The sequence below is a fragment of the Debaryomyces hansenii genome (genome assembly GCF_000006445.2).
Source record: "Debaryomyces hansenii CBS767 chromosome B complete sequence".
NCBI lineage: Eukaryota > Fungi > Ascomycota > Pichiomycetes > Serinales > Debaryomycetaceae > Debaryomyces > Debaryomyces hansenii.
In genome coordinates, this window is record NC_006044.2 from 151,317 (window position 1) to 175,137 (window position 23,821).

At 36.4% G+C, this 23,821-nt stretch overlaps 13 protein-coding genes across 13 annotated transcripts; 9 read left to right on the forward strand and 4 right to left on the reverse strand. All coding sequences in view use genetic code 12, as the record gives it.

Annotated features, from left to right (window-relative positions):
- Nucleotides 1-39: 39 nt before the first annotated feature.
- On the reverse strand, nt 40-1,842 carry DEHA2B01958g (DEHA2B01958p; the record flags this gene model as incomplete). Its single annotated transcript, XM_457052.1, has 1 exon — nt 40-1,842. One exon carries the CDS (start codon nt 1,840-1,842, stop codon nt 40-42), a length of 1,803 nt encoding a protein of 600 aa, XP_457052.1.
- A 252-nt stretch (nt 1,843-2,094) lies between these two features.
- DEHA2B01980g (DEHA2B01980p) lies at nt 2,095-2,817 on the reverse strand (the record flags this gene model as incomplete). Its single annotated transcript, XM_002770013.1, has 1 exon — nt 2,095-2,817. The coding sequence occupies one exon, from the start codon at nt 2,815-2,817 to the stop codon at nt 2,095-2,097; it is 723 nt and encodes a 240-aa protein (XP_002770059.1).
- Nucleotides 2,818-2,981: 164 nt separating this feature from the next.
- On the forward strand, nt 2,982-3,617 carry DEHA2B02002g (DEHA2B02002p; the record flags this gene model as incomplete). Its single annotated transcript, XM_002770014.1, has 1 exon — nt 2,982-3,617. One exon carries the CDS (start codon nt 2,982-2,984, stop codon nt 3,615-3,617), a length of 636 nt encoding a protein of 211 aa, XP_002770060.1.
- A 253-nt stretch (nt 3,618-3,870) lies between these two features.
- DEHA2B02024g (DEHA2B02024p) lies at nt 3,871-5,100 on the forward strand (the record flags this gene model as incomplete). Its single annotated transcript, XM_457055.1, has 1 exon — nt 3,871-5,100. The coding sequence occupies one exon, from the start codon at nt 3,871-3,873 to the stop codon at nt 5,098-5,100; it is 1,230 nt and encodes a 409-aa protein (XP_457055.1).
- A 140-nt stretch (nt 5,101-5,240) lies between these two features.
- On the forward strand, nt 5,241-8,069 carry DEHA2B02046g (DEHA2B02046p; the record flags this gene model as incomplete). The annotated part of the gene is made up of 1 exon (XM_457056.2): nt 5,241-8,069. The coding sequence occupies one exon, from the start codon at nt 5,241-5,243 to the stop codon at nt 8,067-8,069; it is 2,829 nt and encodes a 942-aa protein (XP_457056.2).
- Nucleotides 8,070-8,122: 53 nt separating this feature from the next.
- DEHA2B02068g (DEHA2B02068p) lies at nt 8,123-10,315 on the reverse strand (the record flags this gene model as incomplete). Its single annotated transcript, XM_457057.1, has 1 exon — nt 8,123-10,315. One exon carries the CDS (start codon nt 10,313-10,315, stop codon nt 8,123-8,125), a length of 2,193 nt encoding a protein of 730 aa, XP_457057.2.
- A 217-nt stretch (nt 10,316-10,532) lies between these two features.
- DEHA2B02090g (DEHA2B02090p) lies at nt 10,533-11,288 on the forward strand (the record flags this gene model as incomplete). Its single annotated transcript, XM_457058.1, has 1 exon — nt 10,533-11,288. The coding sequence occupies one exon, from the start codon at nt 10,533-10,535 to the stop codon at nt 11,286-11,288; it is 756 nt and encodes a 251-aa protein (XP_457058.1).
- A 463-nt stretch (nt 11,289-11,751) lies between these two features.
- Nucleotides 11,752-13,389, forward strand: DEHA2B02112g (DEHA2B02112p; the record flags this gene model as incomplete). The annotated part of the gene is made up of 1 exon (XM_457059.1): nt 11,752-13,389. The coding sequence occupies one exon, from the start codon at nt 11,752-11,754 to the stop codon at nt 13,387-13,389; it is 1,638 nt and encodes a 545-aa protein (XP_457059.2).
- Nucleotides 13,390-13,696: 307 nt separating this feature from the next.
- DEHA2B02134g (DEHA2B02134p) lies at nt 13,697-15,331 on the forward strand (the record flags this gene model as incomplete). Its single annotated transcript, XM_002770015.1, has 1 exon — nt 13,697-15,331. The coding sequence occupies one exon, from the start codon at nt 13,697-13,699 to the stop codon at nt 15,329-15,331; it is 1,635 nt and encodes a 544-aa protein (XP_002770061.1).
- A 140-nt stretch (nt 15,332-15,471) lies between these two features.
- On the forward strand, nt 15,472-16,608 carry DEHA2B02156g (DEHA2B02156p; the record flags this gene model as incomplete). Its single annotated transcript, XM_457061.2, has 1 exon — nt 15,472-16,608. One exon carries the CDS (start codon nt 15,472-15,474, stop codon nt 16,606-16,608), a length of 1,137 nt encoding a protein of 378 aa, XP_457061.2.
- A 201-nt stretch (nt 16,609-16,809) lies between these two features.
- On the forward strand, nt 16,810-17,631 carry DEHA2B02178g (DEHA2B02178p; the record flags this gene model as incomplete). Its single annotated transcript, XM_457062.2, has 1 exon — nt 16,810-17,631. One exon carries the CDS (start codon nt 16,810-16,812, stop codon nt 17,629-17,631), a length of 822 nt encoding a protein of 273 aa, XP_457062.2.
- Nucleotides 17,632-17,814: 183 nt separating this feature from the next.
- DEHA2B02200g (DEHA2B02200p) lies at nt 17,815-18,645 on the reverse strand (the record flags this gene model as incomplete). The annotated part of the gene is made up of 1 exon (XM_457063.2): nt 17,815-18,645. One exon carries the CDS (start codon nt 18,643-18,645, stop codon nt 17,815-17,817), a length of 831 nt encoding a protein of 276 aa, XP_457063.2.
- Nucleotides 18,646-21,233: 2,588 nt separating this feature from the next.
- DEHA2B02222g (DEHA2B02222p) lies at nt 21,234-23,345 on the forward strand (the record flags this gene model as incomplete). The annotated part of the gene is made up of 1 exon (XM_457064.1): nt 21,234-23,345. The coding sequence occupies one exon, from the start codon at nt 21,234-21,236 to the stop codon at nt 23,343-23,345; it is 2,112 nt and encodes a 703-aa protein (XP_457064.2).
- Between the last annotated feature and the right edge of the window lie 476 nt (nt 23,346-23,821).

A 23,821-nucleotide genomic window follows, 5' to 3' on the forward strand; every position in this document is an offset into this window, starting at 1 on the left:
AATTTTATTAAATAGTATATAAACACGAAATAAAGTTAATTAATTCTTCTTATTTAACTTACCTAATTCTGCCTTTGTCTTCTCAAGCTTTCTTCTCTTTTTAGTTAAATCATCTTGTCTAGCTTCCTTCTTATCAATACCGTATTGCATCTTCTTATACAATTTACGTTGTTTGTTAGACATCATAATCTTCTTTAAGTCCTTTTCTTCATCTTCGGCTGATCTCTTTTTGCCCTTAGATGACTTCTTATCCTTCTTCTGTGCATCTGCTGATTTTACACCGGCAGCTTCTAATTCCAATTCTTTTTGGGCTTGAAGGTCTTCATCTTCTTCCTCATCTTCTTCCTCAACGTCTTCTTCGATTTCATCACCTTCAATTTCTTCTTCTTCTTCTTCCTCTTCTTCGCCTTGTTCGGTAGGTTTAACTTCCGCATCTGGGTTATAACCACCAGCATCACCCCAAGGTGATAAATGGGGTGGTAAAGTTTCACCAGGAGCATATTGACTTACTGGTAATAATTCACTCTTATTAAGACAGTCAAAAACCCATTGAGGTTGAACATAGGTTCTTCCTGCAACCTTTGATGCAACCGTAGGTCTATCAACAATTTGATGCGTAATATTAGATAAATCTAATTTTTTATATTCTTCAGGCTGATTAAGTTGTAATTCATCTAATGCAATTTCAGAAATAATGGATCCACCACAAGACAAGATACAGAATTCCAAAATATCTAATGGAACTTCACGACCAACGTAGAAGATAAACTTGGATAACAAAGTTGAGGTAGGGGATGCAAATTTAGATGGCTGAGATAATAAATCACCAGCAGTCTTATTAGTAGAGGAGAACTCATCCAATTCAACATCTTCGACATTTTCGCTCACATTGTCTTCGGCATTCTCATTCAACGATTTATCAGCAGCGACTGCTTTGGAAATTTCTTCTTTAGATAACTTTGTTTCTTTCACTTTTTTACTTTCGTCTTTAGAGTCAGCTGCTTTTTTAGCATTTGGTAATAATGCCTTCACACCTTGATCTTTGGATTGTAAAACGTATGAAGATAACCCACCAATACCCTTCAATTTCTCGGTATCAATGGTAGGTGGATAAATCAAATTAGCATCATTATATAATCTGAATAAGACAAAGTGTAATAAGGTCGAATAGAATTCTAAAAATGTCAACATGATTCTGAAATCAACATCAGTTGGAATGTTGGTTGGGAACTTGAATGGAACTAACCATCTAACTTCTTGTCCCTTAACATTGGCTTGATAATAAACACCCTTGATGGAAACAAATACCTTCTTGATCAATCTTTCCTTAGCTACGTACGCCAACCATTGATTAGTTAACTTTTCGGCTTCCTTGGTAATCCTATGACTTACCTTATCGGTTGCAGGCATATTGGCAAACAAAAACAACATGTTTAATGGATCATCAATGTCTCTCAAAGCATCTAAGAAAGTTGGATATCTTTCTTTGATAATGTGTTCTAAAGTATACTTGGGACGGTTACCTTCTAACTTTTGAGCATCACTCACTTCACCTCTACCTAAAGCTCTTTGCAATTTTTTTGCAAAAGTCTTATGCTCTCTGAACTTTCCTAACACTGGCTCATGTAACAAATATTGGATATCTTTAGTATAATAGAACGTAACTGGTGCAGTAGATCCTTTATTCGCCTTCTTCTTATTTCTTGGTTCTCTTGGATAGATACCTTTGAAAATACAAAGACGACGGAAATCTGCTAAAGAAACTTGCAACTTTTTAACAGCTTGTGTTCTTGTGATGAAGTTCTTTGCGTTACCGGATGTACCCTTCTTCTTAATTCTCATGGTTATAGTATTTAGTGTTAAATCAATACTAAAATCTGTTGATAAAGATTATTTCTTAGATGAGATGAGCACTAACTGGAAATTTTTTTTATGATATTTATGTGCACGCTCACAAATAAATAAGTCAGAAAGAGTCCAAAACATAGCATAGAAATAGAATAGATGCTAGTATTTGTAGGCTGAATATTGGTGGTGGCCAATGTTACAATGAAAAGTATTATAACTTTAATTTTTTTTTGGTTGTGCTACTTTTCAATTGATCTGTAGCTCTTGATATTCTCTATTTAAAAATGTTGCAATAATCCACATTTGATTGAATTTGCTTATGAACTTAATTATTTCTACATATTCGGCTTCGTCTACTTGAGAATATCCTTGTGGACTTAACCGAGTGGTATTATTGTGGGTGGTCATAGACGAAGAATATGCCGATGCATCGGCTACTCTGCTATACTGATTTCTGAGATTGGATGTTAGATAGCTGCTGGGAATGAAGCCGGAAGCATTTATTTGCAGAGAAAATTGGGTTGTGTCTAAAATAGACGTGAAATCACTCTGGACAGGATGAACCTTGATTTTTGATTCCACAGGGACGAAGAATATTGTCTTGTATTTCAATGCAATTTCGTAGCAGAGCTGTTTGAGATCCGTCAACGGCATTTCAAGCAAGTTCGAGAACCTACCTATTGAGAAAAGTTTGCTAGCGGCATATTTAACATCTCTTTGAATACCGTGATAGATAACGTCATGCACTTTATTTTCATCTCTCAACCCCAAAAGCACCCGAATCTGGATATTATTCAAAATGATATTTGATTTCAAGACTAAGTATATTATAGTTGTATCGGAGCTAAGTATGTCACTGTTGGCTGTGAAATTTTGAAAGGTCTCCAAGAGCTTTGAGATCCTAGCTTGTGATTCTGTTGCCTTAGCCATAAACGGGTCATATGGCTGCGTTTCTAAGTTTGTCATCATTACGACGAATAGTACGAGTTGCTAGTTTTATAGCTCGTAGCCTATTTTCTCAAGACTTAACAGATAATTGCAAAAAATTCTTAGGAATGTACTATTTGTGGTTATTCTCAAATGATTGCAAAATATCCAAAGTTCAATAATAAAAAGGTTCATTACAAAACAACATGCCGTTTATAATCGTACATAAAGACCAATACGAATCCGAATCCCCCAGCTTCTTTTCTATCCAAGGACTTCAAAATCAATATAGGTATTATCCCCTAGCATCTGCGCATGAAGTCTGGTCTGACTTATCAGGAAACTCTTTTAAAAGGTGCATCCAAGAGAACAGCTTTCTATATGACGAAACAGTGAAAAACCTCGATACAGAACCAAAGTTTTCGTTCTTCGAAAACGACCTTAAACCAGTACTCTATAAAATGCAATTGAAGGAACAATTACAAAATGAAAGAATTGACTTTGATTCCTACAGAGCCGGCGAGCTTGGGAATTTAAATACACCAGAGCTAAAGAAATGTATCAACGTTGGCAACACCAGCCGGATCAACATCCATGAATCTGATTTCCATGACTTTCGGCTGAAATCTCTCGAGGATTATTCTAGTTACAGATACGACCCAGAAAACTACAAATCATATTGTCCTAAATACTACAATTGCTCTGAAAAAGAGACAGAAGCATTCAAGACCTATATGACAGAATGTTTCTTGTTCGACTTGAATAACATGTGTATCGATTCTGATTTTCGTACTAAGCACTTCGATCCTAGATTGTCCTATGATCAGGTATTTGAACCTTGAATATTTAGATATATTCTTAAATACGCCCTAATAGTCTCATATATACAGTTTACATACTCTATTGTTCTTTACTTGATATATAAAGCTATAAAGATACTCTTGAAAACGTGCCCCAATCATAGGTGGAACTACGAGTTCTGTTAGCATCAAAACTCGAAAAAAAAAAAAAATTTTGGCACAAAAATCTTGGGGTTGGGTATTAAATCTTCCAAAGCTATACATAGCGGTTGAATCTAATATTATACAATAGAGCATGTCTTTCCAGGATGTATTGAAGAGAGGAGATGATTTTCTCAACGAATATCCCAGAACCTCGAGATTATGGAACTATGCCTCTCATGCTACCTGCTTATTTATGATTTTACAGTCAAAACTTTTTTTAAATGTTCTATATAACCCCCATTTACACAATATAGAAAAACTAGATAGGGCGTTGGAAAAAGCGAGGTCTGAAAATAGGTCACTATTGACAATGATGAACCATATGTCGGTTGTTGATGATCCAACATTCTATGCTGCATTGCCATTCAGATTTCATACAGATATTGAAACCATAAGATGGGGATTCGGTGCACACAATGTATGTTTTTCGAACAAGGCATTGTCGTGGTTTTTCAACTTGGGAAAGATATTGGGGACTAGAAGATTTGGGGATGGCCCTTTCCAAGGCTCATTGGACGCAGCTATTAGAATTTTGAGTCCTGATGACACCTTAGATTTAGAGTTTACCCCGGGGGTCAAGGAAGTGGCAAAACCAACATTGTTACAGGAAATCAATGGTATTGGGCCCGTAGGAGGAAATACCACGATGTTAGCTGAAAAAATAAGACCAACTGCAGAATCTACAAATCTTCTCATGTCCAAATCGCCCTTCATTCGTACCAAAACTTCATGGTTCCACGTATTCCCTGAAGGCTTTGTGTTGCAGCTACAAGAACCACATCAAAATTCGATGCGTTATTTCAAATGGGGTATCTCCCGGTTGATCCTTGAGAGTACTCGTACTCCTGTTGTCGTACCGATATTCACATATGGGTTTGAGAAAGTGGCACCCGAGGACTCTGCCGATAAGGGAATTAATAGATGGCTACCCTCAAACATAGGTGCAGAAATACATATTAACATAGGTGACCCCATTCCTGATGAGACATTAGAATCATACAGAAAGAAATGGAGAGACTTATGCAATAAATATATTGATCCGAAGAATCCTACCGATTTATCAGAAGAGCTTAAAACCGGTAAGATGGCAAAACGTTTGAGGTCTGACCTTGCTGCTGAATTAAGGGAAGCTGTTTTGGCCATCAGAAATTCATTAGGTGTATTTAAACCTGAAGATCCTCGCTTCAAAAATCCAGTATTTTGGGAAGAATATACGAGGACTGAAGGCAAAAGTGATCCAGATGTTCGGTTTATTGGTAAGAACTGGGCTATCAAGAGGTTACAGAAGCATCTACCCGAATACAGCGAAGATGAACCTTAACTACAAAAGATAAGTAGTTCCTGTAAATAACGATTATGTAGTGTTTTCGCGCGTGAATCTAAGATGCTCTAATGAATATTAAATTTTTTAGAATTAAGTAGACCACTACAACCCTATATCACAAGTTCTGAGCTCAAGAAATGCATATTAGGGCACAGGCATTGCCATCCAAGCTAAGGAATGCAATACATTTTTCGAGATTTTCGACATGTATTTGCACACCGAGGTTTATATCTGTTATGGAGGATTGCCCCAGCATTACGAAGCCTATTATCCATCATCGAGCATATTCAAAGGTATCTTGGTTTAACCCGTTGAGTAAGTTCAATGATCTGAAGAAGAGTTTGAATAAAGGAAATTTGGATGTAATTATCGAGGAACCGAATGAAAATATTGAGACTACAGTAGAAGGAGATTATTTCCGAACGTTCAAGCATTATTTGAAAACTACCGAAATACCAGTAAACTTACGAAGACGTATATTAAGTGATAAGTTATCAGAGTTTGTAAACAAGGTGCCGAGCTTTGGCGAAAATCCTATGACACTCCCCATCTTGAACAGTGTTTTTTTAAACTTATATAATCTTAATGGAAGACAATTTGAAGACTCGAAAACAGGATTAATAAAGGGGGTTTTAAACCTCGAGGATCTAATTGCGTTGTTTGAAAAGTCTTCCATAGCAGTGTCAAGTGGGAAAGATGGAGATGTACTCTTACCAGAGTTTATGGCTATTTTGGCACAATATTTTTTGAGACAGGAATCAAATTCGGTGCCAGTGAAGCTCTTAGTGCATGTCGTTGACTTGGGATCATCAGTTAGGTATAGTAACTTAAGAAATACATTAGAGTTACTCGTAAAAAGTAGGAAATCGAGTTTAACTCCTGAATTTACAATGCATTTATTGAAATATTATGATACTAAAGGGTTGTTATCACTGAGTGTGTTCGATGATATTTTGTTTGTGAGCAAACGGTATCCAAAGGCGGAGATAATCGATGATTATTTCTATTATAAATATATAGAGTATGTTGAGCTGTTGTATGCCGACGTACCACCTAGGGTTCACGAATACAAATGCTTGGAGAAAGATATTGACAGAATTCAAATTATTACCAACACAAAGGTTATAGAGGGTGCAGTACTTGATAAGTTATCGGTGGGAGTATGGCTTAAATTATTGAAGCTAACTACGGAGCTAGAGACTGTAAATAGGAGAGTTGAGACGCAACAATCGATTACAAAGATCCTAGATTTCATTGTTAATCAGCCTAAAGAGCAACTAGATTCAACATTGCAATTGATTAAAGATGAAATATTTAAACAAGATTTTGGAGATGAAGCTCTAGCTGAGAATCTCCTATTAATAACATGGTCGAACCCTAGGTATAAGATTATTGCACAAATGTTGACTAATTATATTTTAGCATTTGATGTAAAGTTTTCGGAAATTTTAAGATTCCAAGCAGACGTACAGAATTTTGTTGGAAACGCACCGCAAGGTTTATCGGAAGTTGAATTAGCCAATACAGTCATTGATAGAGTAGACCAGTTGATTAAGAAACTAGAAGAAAATGAACTTGAAAGTGAAGAGAAGATCGACTTGTCAGAGTTATATAATAGGATTATTCAATCACTCCTTCCAATAGGAAGAATTTTGCCTAGGGGAGATTTCACTGACTCTATAACGAGATATTTTCAAGAATCGCAAAATGTTGAGCCTTCTATATACTCGTACAAGTATCGTCTTGATAAAGCAATCGATCTATCAGATCATATACAAGCGATCAATATTTTTGAAGATAGTTTGGAAAGCTTTACACAATGGCCATGCCATAGTGATCCAACAGTCCATCGTTCCTTGAATGATTTAATTATTCTTATATGCCATAATATGGATGATATTCAGCTGATTTTTCCAATTTTTACGAAAATCAAACAACAAATGGTCAACACGCGATGTAGCGTTGGAGCAATTAAATCAATGGCAGTAAAAATGTTACGAGCTCAATATGTCGGTGATTTAATCGAAATGCTCAAGAGAGAATTACCAAAAATAGATAAAGATGATACCATAAAATTACCAATCGAAGGCGAATACGGTATGAAGTATGGGGAACTCTTTAAAATTTTGCATGAATTTGTAATAACATACAATAATGAAGAGACGCATGAGACAAATTGGGTTTTATATGGGGAGTTACACAAATATTTCCATGTTCCGTATGATACTTACTTACCAGCAATTAAGTTTTTCAGTGAAAAAGATAGATTAAATGCAGCATTAATCATATTTAGACAGATTAAAAAGTTGAGTGAATTGCATGGAAATCATAACCACTTACCACCTCTGAGAGATATGTATATGTATTTGTTCCAAGTATTTGGTGATAAATTGTATGAAGAAGGAGTTGAGGAGGTGCATGAATATCTAAAGATGGATATAAGTATTCCTAAACAAGATATTTCTTTGCAGAATGCAATTTTGAATGCATATTCTAATTTACAAGAAGTGGGTAGAGCCAAGGATTTATTCATATCAATGTCAACCGTCCCAAAGTTGATAGGAGGAATTAATGAAGAAACAATCCAGATAATGATCAAAACATATACATACAGCGATATGATATACGTACAAAAATTTTGGAATAATTTATCACAATATGGAATAATCCCGAACTATCCTATTTATAGACAATACCTAATTGCGCATGTATATCACGGACTTATTGAAGATGCAATTCAACTCACGGAAGATATGAAAGACTACGATTTGGAAGTGTCGGGCGATACTTTACTTTCGATGCACAACTATTGTTTGGAAGCTTCTGATCAAAAACAAATTGCCGAATGGGCAACCGAAAACTACAAGGACAAATGGGATGAGGTAGTCAACTCAGGCTATTTGAAGGGCGCTGAACAATATATGCCCGAAAATAATTTAATTGTTGGCAGTAATGCTAGTGATTAAATCTGTACATATGTAATATATCCGTTTATTAATACAATAATATAGATTATAAATTATCTCGAATTAGGCTTACTAGAACCAATCTTTGTGCAATTAACTTTGGTAGCAAACCTGAGCGAATTAACGGTTTCATTAAAATTCTTGGATAATGGTGAAATATTGACAAACATCAATGTTTTCGAATTTCCTCCAAGACTATGCTTCAAGAGATATGTAAGCTTTGAGTTTCTATAAGGTATGTGTTGTTGGCTCTGGCCACTTTGCTGTTGTTGACCCAATGAATATATTACGTCTCCTAGGCAAGACAATGATTTATTAATTGCCTGCGTCTCTTTCAACCTCTCGCCTTTCGCTTGTGAACTATTCAATCTTTCAGAACCAGCCAAGTCAATAAGATTCAATGAACCCTCACTGGTTTCACCAGTTTCAATATTTTTACCAAGTAGCTTCAAAATAAATATTGAATGAGACCTAGATGATCGTTCATTTGACCTAGTAGAGGCTGTCGATCTGTTTTTTGATGCTTTTTCTAAAATTGATTTTGCTTGATTCTTACATGTTACATTAATAGTCGCTACGTTTGTCACAGATGTTTTATCATTTATATCATCGTGCTTTATCTCATGTTTTTTTGAATTACCGACAGGAGATAGTAAATCAACTATTGTTTCGTTGTAAATTTCAAGAAATTGCCCTTCAACAGAATATGACCAACCTTTCAACGATAACTCTTGGATATTATCAAAGATCATCTGGATTGAAAGTGGGATCATACCTGTATCAGGATGTGACATTGTCCACGTCTTACCTGAACCAGTTTGACCATAGGCAAAAACGCATACATTTTTCCCATCCAAAGATGATTGAATTAGTTGAGAAAGTTCCCCAAAGATATCTTCGTTTAGCAGATCTGGCAGAAATATCTTGTCGAAATGAAATTTATAGGACATGTTATTTTTTTTACTTTGGTGTAATGAATATGATGATTGCCCATTACCTGTGTTCTCATCAAATGGGTCCTTTGAAATTACCAAGTCTTGGCTTGCATCATCATTGAAGTCATCATCACTGAAATCCATTGAGATAAGGTTCTCCTTATCAGGTCCTTTATTATTAGACATTTGTTGTGGTCGTATACGACAGAATACACGGATATTTCCTTTGAGCTGTTGAAGTTTATCATGTAGCACACGTCTTACATTTTCTTGGCCAGCTAATTGAACGTTAATCATTTCGGCTTTCTTATTAAAGTCATTAATACTCATAGATTTGTCTTCAAAAGATCTTTCGATATGCTCGCTTGTGGTCTTCATACTAGATATTTTATTCTTCAAATTAGCTATTTCCATTTCTTTATTATGAAACTTTGATTTTAATTCATACAATTTAGAATTTAAGTCTGAATTAACTTCATACAAGCCCTTCGATATATCATTGGTAAGATTTTCATATTCGTCTGATTTGGAAACAGTTTCGTTATTCAAGGTTTCAATATCACGTTGGAGACCCACAACTGTCTCGTCCATATTCGAACTCAATTGGATCAATTTTTTATTATGTTCTTCTTTAAGTTTGATAAGTTTCCGATTCAAATCCTGCTCCTGCCCTTTTATCAGTTTCTCAAGATCTTCACATTTTTCCGACAACTGGTGCCTCTCTGCTTGATATTTATACACATTCTCATTAATCACCTTCTCTATCAGGAGACTTATTTGTTCCTTCAAGACCTGGAGCTTCTCCTCGTGTGCAATATTGAGTTGTTTCGACATCAATTCGTACTTGTCTTGCAACGTTTTTAACGACTCCTGTTCGTGGTGCTTTAACTCGTCGATATCATCACTAATATTTGACGCCAGTTCTTTCCATTTCAAATACTCGTCATCCAACTTGAAATTCTCAAACTCCTGGTTAGCTTTCTGCGTTTTTAACGTCATTATCTTTGTATTTAGTTGTGCTATTTCGTCATTCTTCTGCTCGATTGATTTGCTTAATTTGAGTAATCGGAGCAGCTGATTACCCTCAACTTGCGACAACCGACCTAGCATATTATCGCTATGATTGGAATATATAGATCTTCCTAATTTATTACTCTTATGGCTCTCTTTGGCTGAATCAATCCGTTGTCGTTTCCGTCCTGGTGATTCAAAGTGATGCCCAGATTTATAATGCTTAACTGAATTGGAATTTAACACCAGAGGCAGTGTTTTCAAAAGAGCATGGAATTCAATCGACTCGTCGCCATCCATGTTATGTATCTTATATTAATCTTAATCAAACGCTAACGAAACTTATCTAAAACCAGTTATTGAATTGTAAACAAATGGGACATATTTAGGTATGCATATAAGCCAAAATATTCTGTTGTGTTTGTGTAACTAAATTATAAGTAGATTTTTTAATCTATGAGATGAGGTCTACTCTACTAGATATACAAGATAACCAAATAGATAGCATATTAACATAATGGGAGCAGCAGCTAAGAAACAAAGAACCAGTAAAAATGGTGATGCTAAAGTAACTAAGAAAATAGAGAAGAAAAATGAAGTAATCACATCGGATGAAAAAAATGAAAGTGTTGAATCATCGGATGAAGACAACGAAAATTTAGAAGATATTGAAGGAGATGACGAAGTGGATATTGAAGTAGACGACGAAGTTGATGTCGACGGAATTTCGTCAGATGAAGAAGCAGAAGGGGATGAAGAAGAGGATGAAGATTCGTCGGAATATGATGGGGAGGATGACGAGATTCCTAAGATCAAGAAGAAGAAGAACTTGGACGATGGATCCGAATCATTCGCAAATGCATTCAATGCTATTGTTGGATCACGTTTGAAGGCATATAATAGAAAGGATCCTATATTAACCAAGAATAAGACCACTTTGAAGAAATTGGAATCCGACAAATTAGAAGCCAAGGCCAAAAGGTTGATTTTGTCAGAAAAGAAACAAGTGCATGATAAAAATCGTGTTAAAAACTTGTTGCCATCTGCTAGTGAGCCAGAAAAAGTCAGAACAATCATTCACAATGAAAGACAATTGAAAAAGGTTGCCCAAAAGGGTGTAGTGAGGTTATTTAACGCAGTTTTATCTACTCAAATCAAAACTAATGAGGAACTTGGTCAAGAGAAAGTTGGTCAAACAAAGAAGGAAGAGTTGATGAATGAAATATCGAAAGAAAAATTCTTGGATCTTGTGCAAGCAGCAGGCCAATCTTAAGCTCTATGTGCATACTGTTAATTCTGCCTGAAGCGTGATGCCCATTTTCATGAAATATATTGGCAATATTGGCCCCACATTCTTAATTATCTTGTCTTTTTAGAGAAGTTGTATATTAGTAATATATGAGATTGATTCAATAGTATTTTTTATCTTAATTTGGAAGCGTTTCCATGCTTTCAAAATCTCCATAATGCATGGAAGTACTTTAACTGTAGAAAACCATTTCAGAACACAGTCACCATGTATATAAACAAGCAAGGCTGAAAGCTAAATATGTCAATCTGGTTAAATGAATAAGAGGACCGATGTAATGGTTGCGAATTATAAAATTTTGAAATATCTCATTTTGGAGATTATTCCGAGTATTATTCAATATTCATTATATGACCCTATATAAATGACTCCTTGCCCCCAGAGCTACTTTTGCTTTAATTAAAAAGAAAGAAGTGAATAAGTCAATATGTCAGAGATCAAGCATTTGAACGAATCACGGGTTGCAGTGCTTAACAGAAATGATTCTGACATTACTGTTCCCCAGATTCGTAATGGAAATAAGTCCAGGAATTCCATCGAAGTTGTAAACGATGAAGCAAACCCCTTCCGTCCTATAATAACACCCATGGGATCCACTAACAATGTATTAACCCAATTGACCCATAACAAGGATCCTTCGCTAGAACCCTTGCCACAACAAGTCAATATGGGCAAACAAGTAATGACATCTAGAAATCCACCTGGAAACTTGTATAGAGCTATTATAACATGTTGTTGGTCAGCAATCTCAGGATGGTCAGACGCTACTCCAGGTGCAATCTTGCCATTTATTGAAGAATACTACGGAATTACTTATTCGATTGTGTCATTGATATGGATGGCTAATGCTGCAGGATTCATATTAATAGCTATGCTATCACATAAGATCCAACCATGGTTGGGGAAGAGATATTCATTGGTAACGGGCTGCATATTCTCGTGTATAATGTATGCTTTAGTTTCTAGTGGGTCACATTTTCCGTTAGTTGTGATTGGATTTTTCTTCGGTGGAATGGGGATTGCAATTTGCTTGTCTCAGTCAAATATATTCTTTACACGGATGTACGATCTGTCAAAGTACTTATCACTTTTTCATGGGTCATATGGGTTGGGTGCAACGCTTTCACCTTTGGTAGCTACAGCGATGGTCAATGCTGGCGTTAAATGGCATTACTTCTATCTCATTACATTAGGTTTCATGATATCTACCGGTATGAATCTCTACATTTCGTTCAAGGGTGCAGACGAAGATCTCAGACCGTGGGATACTGATGAGCCAACCGAAACTCTGCAGGTTCTGGAGAGTGATGATTCCCATGAGAGCCAGTATGAATCAGACGACTCTAACCAGCAAATAGGATTACAGGACTTGGCTAGAGAAGGACTGAATACACAAAACGTCCCTAATAAGGATAAACAATCATCACATTCTACGGACATGTTATTGGCTCTTCAAAACTACAGGACATGGCTCCTTGCATTATTAGTATTATTCTATCAAGGAGCAGAAGTTTCCTTGGGTGGTTGGGTTGTTACTTTCTTATTAAATTACAAACAAGGTAATCCAAACTCAGCTGGTTATGTCGCCTCGGGGTTCTGGGGTGGTTTAACATTGGGTCGTCTTCTTTTAACAAAACCATTACATAAATTATTAGGAGCCAGAAGGGCCGTTGTACTTCTTTCTTTAACTTCAATTTGCTTCGTGATCCTTGGATGGTTGATTCCAAACGCTATAGCTGATGGTGTGTTTATTTCTTTGGCGGGTGTTACAATAGGACCAAGTTGTCCATTACAAATTGGTCTCACGGCTAAGCTTATACCTAGGAAAATCCAGGTTATTTCATTAACAATAATTACTGCTTTCGGGTCGTCTGGTGGAGCAATTTTCCCATTCATAGTCGGTTTGATCTCTCAAAGTGCTGGTACCTACGTTGTTATGCCAGTTTTTATTGCATTATATTGTTGTATGCTTGGTCTTTGGATAGCCTTGCCTAATATTGAACGACCTATAGAATCAACAAGTGATACTGGTAAGTGGACAAAGATGTGGAGAAGAGTTTGGTAATCTCTGGTTAGTTTATAGTTTTTATAAATTATATACATCAAATGATACGAACGCATAGTCTATAGAGATTAAACTATTTATTGGATACAGTATCATTAGGTAGCTTTCATATACATTGACGTATGATGGTCTAGGAGTATTACTAATTGCGAAATATATTTTGAGCTATTATTCTCAATGTAGAAATTCATCCGAACACTATCTCAGTATTAAACCTTATGGGATCTTTTATAAATGGTTCTTCGTTGAATGCTACTTTTACTCTACTTCTGCTCTAATTGAAGAAAGAATGAATGAATAATTCAGTATGTCAGAGATAAAGCATTTGGATCAAGCACGGATTGCAGTGCTTAACAGGAATGATTCTGAATTTAATGTACCCCAGATTCGTAATGGAAATATGTCCAGAAAATCCATCGAGATTGTGAATCGTGGTTCGAATACTTCCCATCCTGAAATTACCTCTAGAGAATCTACCAATAATGTGTTAATCCAATTAACTAATAATAGAGACCCAACATTAGAACCATTACCTCAACAAGTCAACGCAGGTAGGCAAATAATGACATCTAAAAATCCGCCTGGTAATTTATATCGGATTATTATTACATGTTGTTGGTCAGCAGCTGGAGGATGGTCAGATGCTACTCCAGGTGCAATCTTGCCATTTATTGAAGACTACTACGGAATTACATACGCAGTTGTATCATTGATATGGATGGCTAATGCTGCAGGATTCATATTAATAGCTATGCTATCACATAAGATCCAACCATGGTTGGGCAAAAGATATTCATTGGTAACTAGCTGCATTTGTTCGTGTATAATGTATGCTTTAGTTTCTAGTGGAACACATTTTCCGTTAGTTGTGATTGGATTTTTCTTCGGTGGAATGGGGATTGCAATTGGCTTGTCCCAATCTAATATATTCTTTACACGGATGTACGATCTGTCTAAATACTTATCTTTTCTACATGGATCTTATGGGTTAGGTGCAACTCTTTCGCCGTTGATAGCTACAGCGATGGTCAATACCGGTGTTAAATGGCATTATTTCTATCTTATTACATTAGGTTTTATGTTATTCAATGGAGTAAACTTCTATTTTTCTTTCAAGGGCGCAGACGAAGATCTTAAGCTATGGGATACTGATGAATCAAATGAAACTCCGAAAAATGATGATCCTCATAATCGTCAACATCAATCAGATGATTCACAACAAGTCGAAGAAGCTATTGGGTTGCAAGAGTTGACTAGAGAAGGACTGAATGTCCAAAATGTCCTTAGTAAGGATAAGCAATCATCACATTCTGCGGACATGTTGTTGGCTCTTCAAAACTACAGGACATGGCTTCTTGCATTGTTCGTATTATTTTACCAAGGTGCAGAAGTGTCTTTAGCCGGATGGGTTGTCACTTTCTTATTAGACTACAGACACGGTAGTAGTTCGGTGGGTTACGTCGCATCGGGGTTCTGGGGTGGATTAACCTTGGGTCGTCTTCTATTAACAAAACCGTTGCAAAAGATATTAGGAGCCAGAAGGGCCGTCATACTTTTGTCTCTAGTATCCATCTGCCTTGTACTTCTTGGGTGGTTACTTCCAAATGCTATAGCTGAAGGTGTATTTATTTCTTTGGCAGGTGTTACGATAGGACCAAACTATCCATTACAAATTGGTCTCACGGCTAAGCTTATACCTAGGAAAATCCAGGTTATTTCATTAACAATAATTACTGCTTTCGGGTCGTCTGGTGGAGCAATTTTCCCATTCATAGTCGGTTTGATCTCTCAAAGTGCTGGTACCTACGTTGTTATGCCAGTTTTTATTGCATTATATTGTTGTATGCTTGGTCTTTGGATAGCCTTGCCTAATATTGAACGACCTATAGAATTAACTAGTAATACTAATAAGTGGACAAAGATCTGGAGAAGAATTTGGTAATTTGTGATTTAGTATATAGGTTGTATTTTTTCATAATGTATTAGGCTAAATGCGAAATGTAGAAATTTAATGATCGAAGTATTAGACTAAGATTATCGATCAACTATACAAAAACATAACATTAGTGGGAACGTAATTATATGGTTATAATGGCAATTGAACAGCTTTTTACAAAAGGAGATACGGAGTTGAAAGAAAAGGATTACTTAAGTGCAATTGCGACTTATACGGCAGCCTTGAAAGAACACCCAAAATCGATTCAAGCGCTTTTAAAACGGTCAACTGCATATCGGAAATTGAACAACTACGAAAATGCAAAAAAGGATGTCTCTGATGCGTTTGTTATTGCTGAACAGAAGGGCAAACGGGCGGAGCTAGGAGCATGTTACTTTAGATTGGGTCTAATTTATTACGCGGAAAGGAATTACAAAGTTGCATTGAAAAATTTCGAAAAATCGGTGGAATTTGACTGTCCTGAAGCAACAGTTGAGTCATGGAGAAACAAATGTGAATATGATTTAAAAAAGAACCCCCCGGCCGATGATTCGGAGAACGAGGAAGACGAAGCTATATCGAATATAGAATCAGGTAAGAACGAGGCCAAAGATATCCAAGGAAAGCCATCTACAAACATCGATGTGATCAACAACCAAGCTCCATTAAAAGTTAAAATTAGGGACGACTGGTACCAAACGAACGATTCGGTTATCATAACTATATATGCCAAAAATATCAAAGAACCCGAGTTACATGTCCAGTTTAAGCCAAATCTGGTAACTGTATCGTTCCCGAGTTCCGCTACGTCGGAATATAACTACAACCTTGAACCATTATTTGCCGAAATCGACCCACAACATTCTACTTCTCGAATCTATTCTACTAAATTAGAAATCACGTTAAAAAAGAAAGAGCCCCGCAAGTGGTCCAGTTTGGAAGCATCGGAAAATATTGCAACAGCTACAGTCTCGGAGCCTACGGACAAGAGTGATACTGCTAAGACTACGGGGTTGGCTTATCCATCTTCTTCGAAAAAATCTATTAACTGGTCCGCATTCAAAATTAATGACGACGACGGCGACAACGAAAAATCAGAAAACGAGTTTTTTGCTCAATTATACAAAGATACGGATGATGATACTAGAAGGGCAATGATGAAATCTTACGTCGAGTCAAACGGTACAGTTTTGACTACAAATTGGGAGGAAGCGCAAAATAAAAAATATGAAACCAGTCCACCTGAGGGAATGGTTGAAAAGAGGTGGAATCACAAAGATTAAATCTTGTGATCTCATACTAACCATGTTCATCCTAGTATGCCTTCTTGCTGATGCTTTATTGGTCATAATTTCAGGTTCTATACTAGTATAGTCTAAAGAGTGAACAGTACTGCATACAATAAATACCTGCTTGCTATATAGAATTAACCTGTCATTGTAGAGGATTACCAACTCAGAAATTTACTTCTTTTATATTTATATATGACGATATTAAGAAGAGTAAGTCAATCATTAATTCGTAATTCAGTAAGAAAAATGCATGTCGAATCAATTCCTATGAGATGGGGTACTGGTGATAATTATTCGTACTTATTAATAGATACGCCTACTAAAAATGCTTGGTTGATAGATCCAGCAGAGCCCGAGGATGTAATCGCATATTTCAACAAACATAATCCAAGTTTTGAGTTGAAGGCAATAGTTAATACTCATCATCATTATGATCATTCTGGAGGAAATAGTGATTTCCATTTGAAATACCCTGATTTACCAATAATTGCTGGAAAAGATTCTCCACAGGTAACATATACGCCATCGCACCAGGAGGTCATTGACTTGGGGGATAACCTATCAATTACTGCGTTACACACACCGTGCCATACACAAGATTCAATTTGTTATTATGTTAAGGATTCGTCGACGAAAGAAAAGGCAGTTTTCACGGGAGATACGTTATTTATCAGTGGATGTGGTAGGTTTTTCGAAGGTTCCGGAGAAGAGATGGATAAGGCTTTGAACTCAATTTTGGGTAAGCTTCCAAAAGAAACAAAGGTTTATCCAGGACATGAGTATACCAAGTCGAACGTCAAATTTTCTAAGACTATTTTGAATAATGATGCTATTAAGAAGTTAGACAAGTTTGTAAATGAAAATGAATTCACTGCAGGCAAATTCACGATTGGTGATGAATTAGAATTCAATCCATTTATGAGATTGAATGATCCAGACGTACAGAAGATCACTGGTGCTTCGGATAGCGCGGAAGTTATGGGTAAACTAAGAGAAATGAAGAATAATATGTAAACCGAAATAAATGAGTATATACTTGAAATTATAACAGATGAGGTATTATGCGATCTGTCAGAGTAGTATAGCCCAGGAAGCTCGGAGAACCCCAGGGGATGCTGGCTTAAGACTTTGTACATACGGATAGAATGCACATCTTTGGATAAATTGTCTTCGTACATCGAGATTAACTCGTCTATATCAGCTTCTCACAAAATCTGGTTTCCATTCGTTCTCGACGTAGAGTTCTGGTTGCCAAAGCTCAATACATTCTAGATCGAATTCAGATTTGCCCATAGCAAACTTTTCGTATTCCTCAAAAATGCCACTCAAACACCACCCTTGTAATAACTTTCTCATTAACCCCACAAGTACCCCGATTCTATGTTTTCCTTTATTTGAATGAATTAATATTGGAAAGTTTTGTTTATTTACTATCAATTGCAAGGCCGTCTTTATCGTTTCCAACGCCTGTGTACGGTCTTCTTCAAGTGTAAACGGCTCCAGAGCTGACTTTATGAAGAGATCGTGAAATTTTATATCGGTTGTCTCTATCCACTTTTTATAATTATCCATTATTTCCGCTGTTCCGTGCTTGTCCTTTTTCTCCTTTTCCTTAGGAGTTTTATCTCCTTCTTCCTTATTCTTCTTATTCTTCTTCTTCAGTTTTTCATCTTTCTTCTTCTCTCCCAAATCTCCCAAATATATGATAGTTTTTATCCCCAATTGTTCTAAAAATGGATAATTTATGGGCATAGGAAATCCCGATCTATAAATACCATCCTCTACAAGTGAGAAATTCAAAGGTGGTACATACAGAGGTTTAGGATTAATTGTCTTCATTACCAAATTCGAATAATCTACACCTGATTCCACTGTATTATTACTGGATTCGCCATTTGTTGGTATACTATCGGATAAGTCATTTTTCTCGATCATAGGTAAAAGGTCTAGCTGAGTTCCAGAATCCATTTCATGGATATCCCGAGATGGACCCAGTTTATTAGGCTTGTGATTGCTCGATGGTAACATTATATGTATATTATCAGCCTAATTCCCTCAATTTGATACAATATCACCCTACTTAATAATGATCATAACCCGATTTACATTTCAAATATATTTTTGGTCGTGCGAATACAACAGTGTTCATTTCCTAATTTCGAATAGTATTTGGAACCATTTTCTACTCTGAAAGACTCCAAAATTAGGGTCTATATACATGAGGATAATGATAACAATAGAGTTTAATATATTATTTACATTAATTTGGTTTTGACTCAAAAATTCTCGGATAATGTATGATATTAAAAGGATTGGCTATTGGATAAATTATTGGTTGGGCTTGTTAAGCTGTACATCGAAAGATCCAGATTAGAGTAATCCGTGAAGAGTTCAGATCTAGAGCTCATAGAACGTGAATGGTGGTTTCCTTATGGCAGATTTGCGGCTGAATAGAAATTATGCTTACATTCAGTATTCTCTCACGAACTTGGAAGAAACCAAACTTCGACAAATTCATTGCGAAGTTGATATGTAACTGTATTTTATACACTTGGATCATCGATGTTCAAGTTTTTCGCTATATATAGCCTTATCCAGTATAATCCAGTTTTTAATGCCAATACTTCTCATATACCTTGAAGTTTTCGATCATCGATGTTCAAGTTTTTCGCTATATATAGCCTTATCCAGTATAATCCAGTTTTTAATGCCAATACTTCTCGTATACCTTGAAGTTTTCGTCAATAATAAGCCATATCTATACTTGACCGGTTCCTATTTGGTACTTTTAAACTTTGATATAGCTTCAGCAGGAACCCACCTATTTCGTCATTCCCGTGAACAACAGAGTCCAATTTTCAACACAAAAAACCGAAGTTAAAAAAATACAAACCATATGAGCTAGCCATTGGTATATATTATGTATATTCCTTAAGTATCGGTTACAATGTCTACATAAGTATTGTAATCTTGAATGAAGAGCTCTTAAATATTCACTAATTATGTGCAAAAAAGAGATGCTGCGAAAAAGTATGATTAAATATTGGTAATAGCTCGGCCAGGAAGAAAATAGTTTCAAAAATCACCACATTAGTAGATGGGAAAAAAGTGATCCAACCGGTAACTCGAGAATACGGCGATGGCGGTGTTACGATTTACGATTTAGAACAATTTTTAATCGTATTTTAAGTTTTAGTCTAGTCAGACTAAAACAAAGTCACATGTTTTTGAACTAGGTGTGGTTGGTGTGGTCAGTTGTGTTACACGCTTCTGCTTGGACGAGGGCAGGATATTTTTTCTGATTCTCATTCCTAGCGAGATAGTGAGATTCGCAGATTCGCAGATTCGCAACATGGTTACTAAATATATCACATTAAAGCTGTTCAGTTCATATAACATCAGACCATTACGACGGCTTTATATAATTAGGTGTTGGACCCTAGAACACCATATTCTTTATGAGAGGAGTAAATACAGCAGTAACTCAATTACATACTAGCGATGAATAAATGACCATTGTACGAATATAGCTTTCCTAAGCCTGCTGGTTTGGAAACATTTCAATTTAACTAGCTTCAGCATCTTTAGCAGATACCGTTGGCCCTATTTCATACCCCTCGTAAAGGAAAAATAATTCCTACGTACTACTACTACTACTAATAATAATAATATATATACAGGAAGTTGCAACTACAACAGATTGTGCACGTCACCCTTTGGTTCCTTACTTGAATAGGGTGCATCTGACACCCAGAGTCAAACGCCGAATAGACGAAATTTTATGAGTTGGTTACGGTACAAAAAATATTCCGTAGAGCGTACGAACTAGGACTTAATCTCGATATTGTCTTATGATATGCTTCATTGTACCTATATATTAAGCTTTGAGATAAAAAACAATGATGCCATGGGTTAAGGGATTTTCAGCAAAATATAACTTCGCCTACCGACCGGGCATATTTCACTAAATTACCCAATGGAGTGTAAGCTATAGAATAGAGGTCAGCTTATGAGACAGAGAAAAGATGTACATTTCTCTTTTCAATACATAATGTTAGACACTCGCGAAGTTGTACCACGCCAAGTTTGATTGAAAAATTATAACTAATTCAGCTAATGTTACATGCATGGAAATTTATTAGAATTCATAATTCATGTAGCATGTGGGGCGGTGAGGATATACGTAAAGATCTTTAAAAATGTATAAACAAAATTCCGATACCACACCCTACTGATATTTTTCCATAATAAGAAAATAACCAAGCCCTTAGACAAAAATAGATGAAGGGATTACTGTTTAAGATGGAATTACTGCCGTATGGGAATCTAGAATACGACTAAATAGCAGGAGTATGGTAAACTGGATAAAAATATATGTCCGAAGATAAAAAAAAATAATAATCAGTAGTATATGTAATCGTTGTGCCTAAGGTCATTGCCATATCCACGTACTATATGTCAGTTGTATAAAATATTACCAAAGGATTTAAAATATACGATCTAGAACAAGCGTAGCAGTCCACTTCGTCAGCTTCATCTTTTAGATTATTTAAAAGTTGAAAAATGTCAACTTTACCTGCTTTATTTAAATTCTTAATGTGTAATATCCGATCACAATGCTCTTTACTTCTAAATTTGTATTGTTCTGTTTAACGTTTGGTGCCAGCGTTATTTCCCGACCTGTAACAGATAATAAAGTCGATGTCTCTCCCAGACATTTGACTTCATGTGATGAAATATTTGAGCCATATCCCAAGTGCCCTAAAGCCAATTTGGCACAATGGAAATATTCGAACTTACCAAAGTCTCAAGTCAGTATAACTAATGTTGAACTGGTTGGTGGTAACAGTTATGATGTTACTGTTCACTTCAAGAGTGACCATACTATGTCGCTAAGTTCATTGAGTGAGTTGAAGATAATGACGCCCGTAAATACTTTCATATTTTCAAGAAATGGAAATGTCAAGTTAATTACAAACCCTGGCGACTTTACTTACACATTTACTGTCGGCGCCATCGATCTGATAGACGGAACTAGAGGCGAATTATGTATACCCGCTGTATCATTTCAATTTGACTGGTGTCTGGTAGGCGTTTATGACAAAACTGAATGTAATTCATGGAGATACGACAAGTCATATGATATCTATACTGGCTGTCAAGATCCATTCCATAAGAGCGATTCTTTGTACTGTTTCCGAAAAAAGGAGTGTACATCATCCAGTTCAGTGGCTCCATCTAGCTCACATACAACTTCATCGTGTACTACTTCATCTAGTTTGCTTACAACGTCGTCGTGTTCAACTACTTCATCTAGTTCAGTTGCTTTATCCAGTTCACTTACAACTTCATCGTGTTCAACTACTTCTAGTTCAGTGGCTTCGTCCAGTTCAGTCGCTTTATCCAGTTCGCTTACAACGTCATTATGTTCAACTACCTCTAGTTCAGGGGCTTCATCTAGTCCAGTTGCTTTATCCAGTTCAGTCGTCTCACCTAGCTCGGTGGTCACCTCATCGTGTTCAACCAGCTCATCCAGTTCAATCGCTTTATCCAGTTTGCTTACAACTTCATCTAGTTCAGTGGCTTCATCTAGTTCAGTTGATTTATCCAGTTCACTTACAACTTCATCCAGTTCAGTCGTCTCACCTAGCTCGGTGGTCACCTCATCGTGTTCAACCAGTTCATCCAGTTCAATCGCTTTATCCAGTTTGCTTACAACTTCATCATGTTCAACTACTTCTAGTCCAGTCGCCTCATCTAGTTCAGTTGCTTTATCCAGTTCAGTGGCTTCATCTAGTCCAGTTGCTTTATCCAGTTCAGTGGCTTCATCCAGTTCAGTCGTCTCACCTAGCTCGGTGGTCACCTCATCGTGTTTAACCAGTTCATCCAGTTCAGTTGGCTCATCAATTATCCCATCAAGTTCAGTTCTCACTTCATCGAGTTCAACCGCTACGTCTATACCAACATACCAATTGTATAGTCCTCCTTCTGAAACGGCTCCTGCAACTAGTAGTATTTTCGTCACTGGGTCCACAACTACTCTTAGAACTATCAGCTCGGGCCAATCGATAGCTATCCAAAAATGTGAAACTACCGTTACAATTAATTCCAATGGTGATTGCATTACTATCACTTCGACTATTATTGGCACTTATCCATTATTTCCAACAGAATCAGGAACTTCTGAGATGAGTATAGGTTCGCCCACATTAACATCATTAAATGACCATCCGGGCAGTGTAGTGGGCAACACATTAGCTAGCGAAAACCCTGCCATGGATATTCATTCAAGTAGTGAAGACGAACATGCTAAATCGGTTGCTGGTGTTAGTATTATCACTAAGGAAGACTTAACTTACACTGCACATCATCCATTACCAACAGGCTCAAAGGGCTCTACATTAAGCATCAATGGAGCCCCTGGGCCAAAGTCACTGGAATTACCTTCACCCTCGATTGATACTGATTATAGCTTAATGACACCAGGCTCTAGTGTTACCTTCCACCTCAGTAATAGACCTAGTGTTGCTGCAACTTTCAACCAAGTTTCTAATAATTTCAAAACTGTATCATCTGCGCCCGTCCCTAGTCTCAGTGTATCTACTTTTCCCACGGCTCCTGAACTGTCGGCTTTCACTTATGTTAGTGTTTACAGCGGTGATGCAGCTTTCTCCAAAAAAAGAAGTTCTTTGTTATGGACATTCTTGCTTGCTATCGCGTACATCTAATAAATTAAGGAAATAAACAATTAACCATCCTTATTTTTCGATACTGTTGCATTAACCTGAATCCTATTGTATTCATTTAGTTTCTTCTCAAGTATATTAGGTTGTTATTCCATCAATTTGGCTAGTTAATTTTTATGAATAAATACATTATACTTATCAAAATAATAGAATGGTATGAAGAAGAAACGAAACTTCTTTCCAAATGAAGAAACATTCATTTAAAAACTGCTTATTTCCAAATATGTCTGTGAACGAAATATTCATTAGCAGCTAGTATTCTTTAAAAGTGGGAAATTCAAAGGTAAAATAAACTGTGTGCACAATTGGTTTCACAATTCGTAGTTATACAATTGTATGTGCTCGTATCATGGGCAAAAGGTTTGACTGAGTTCCTGAATTCATTTCAAGATTTGTCGTGACAATTCAGATTATCAGAAATTCAATGGCTTAAGAATACCATGATATATATATTGTTG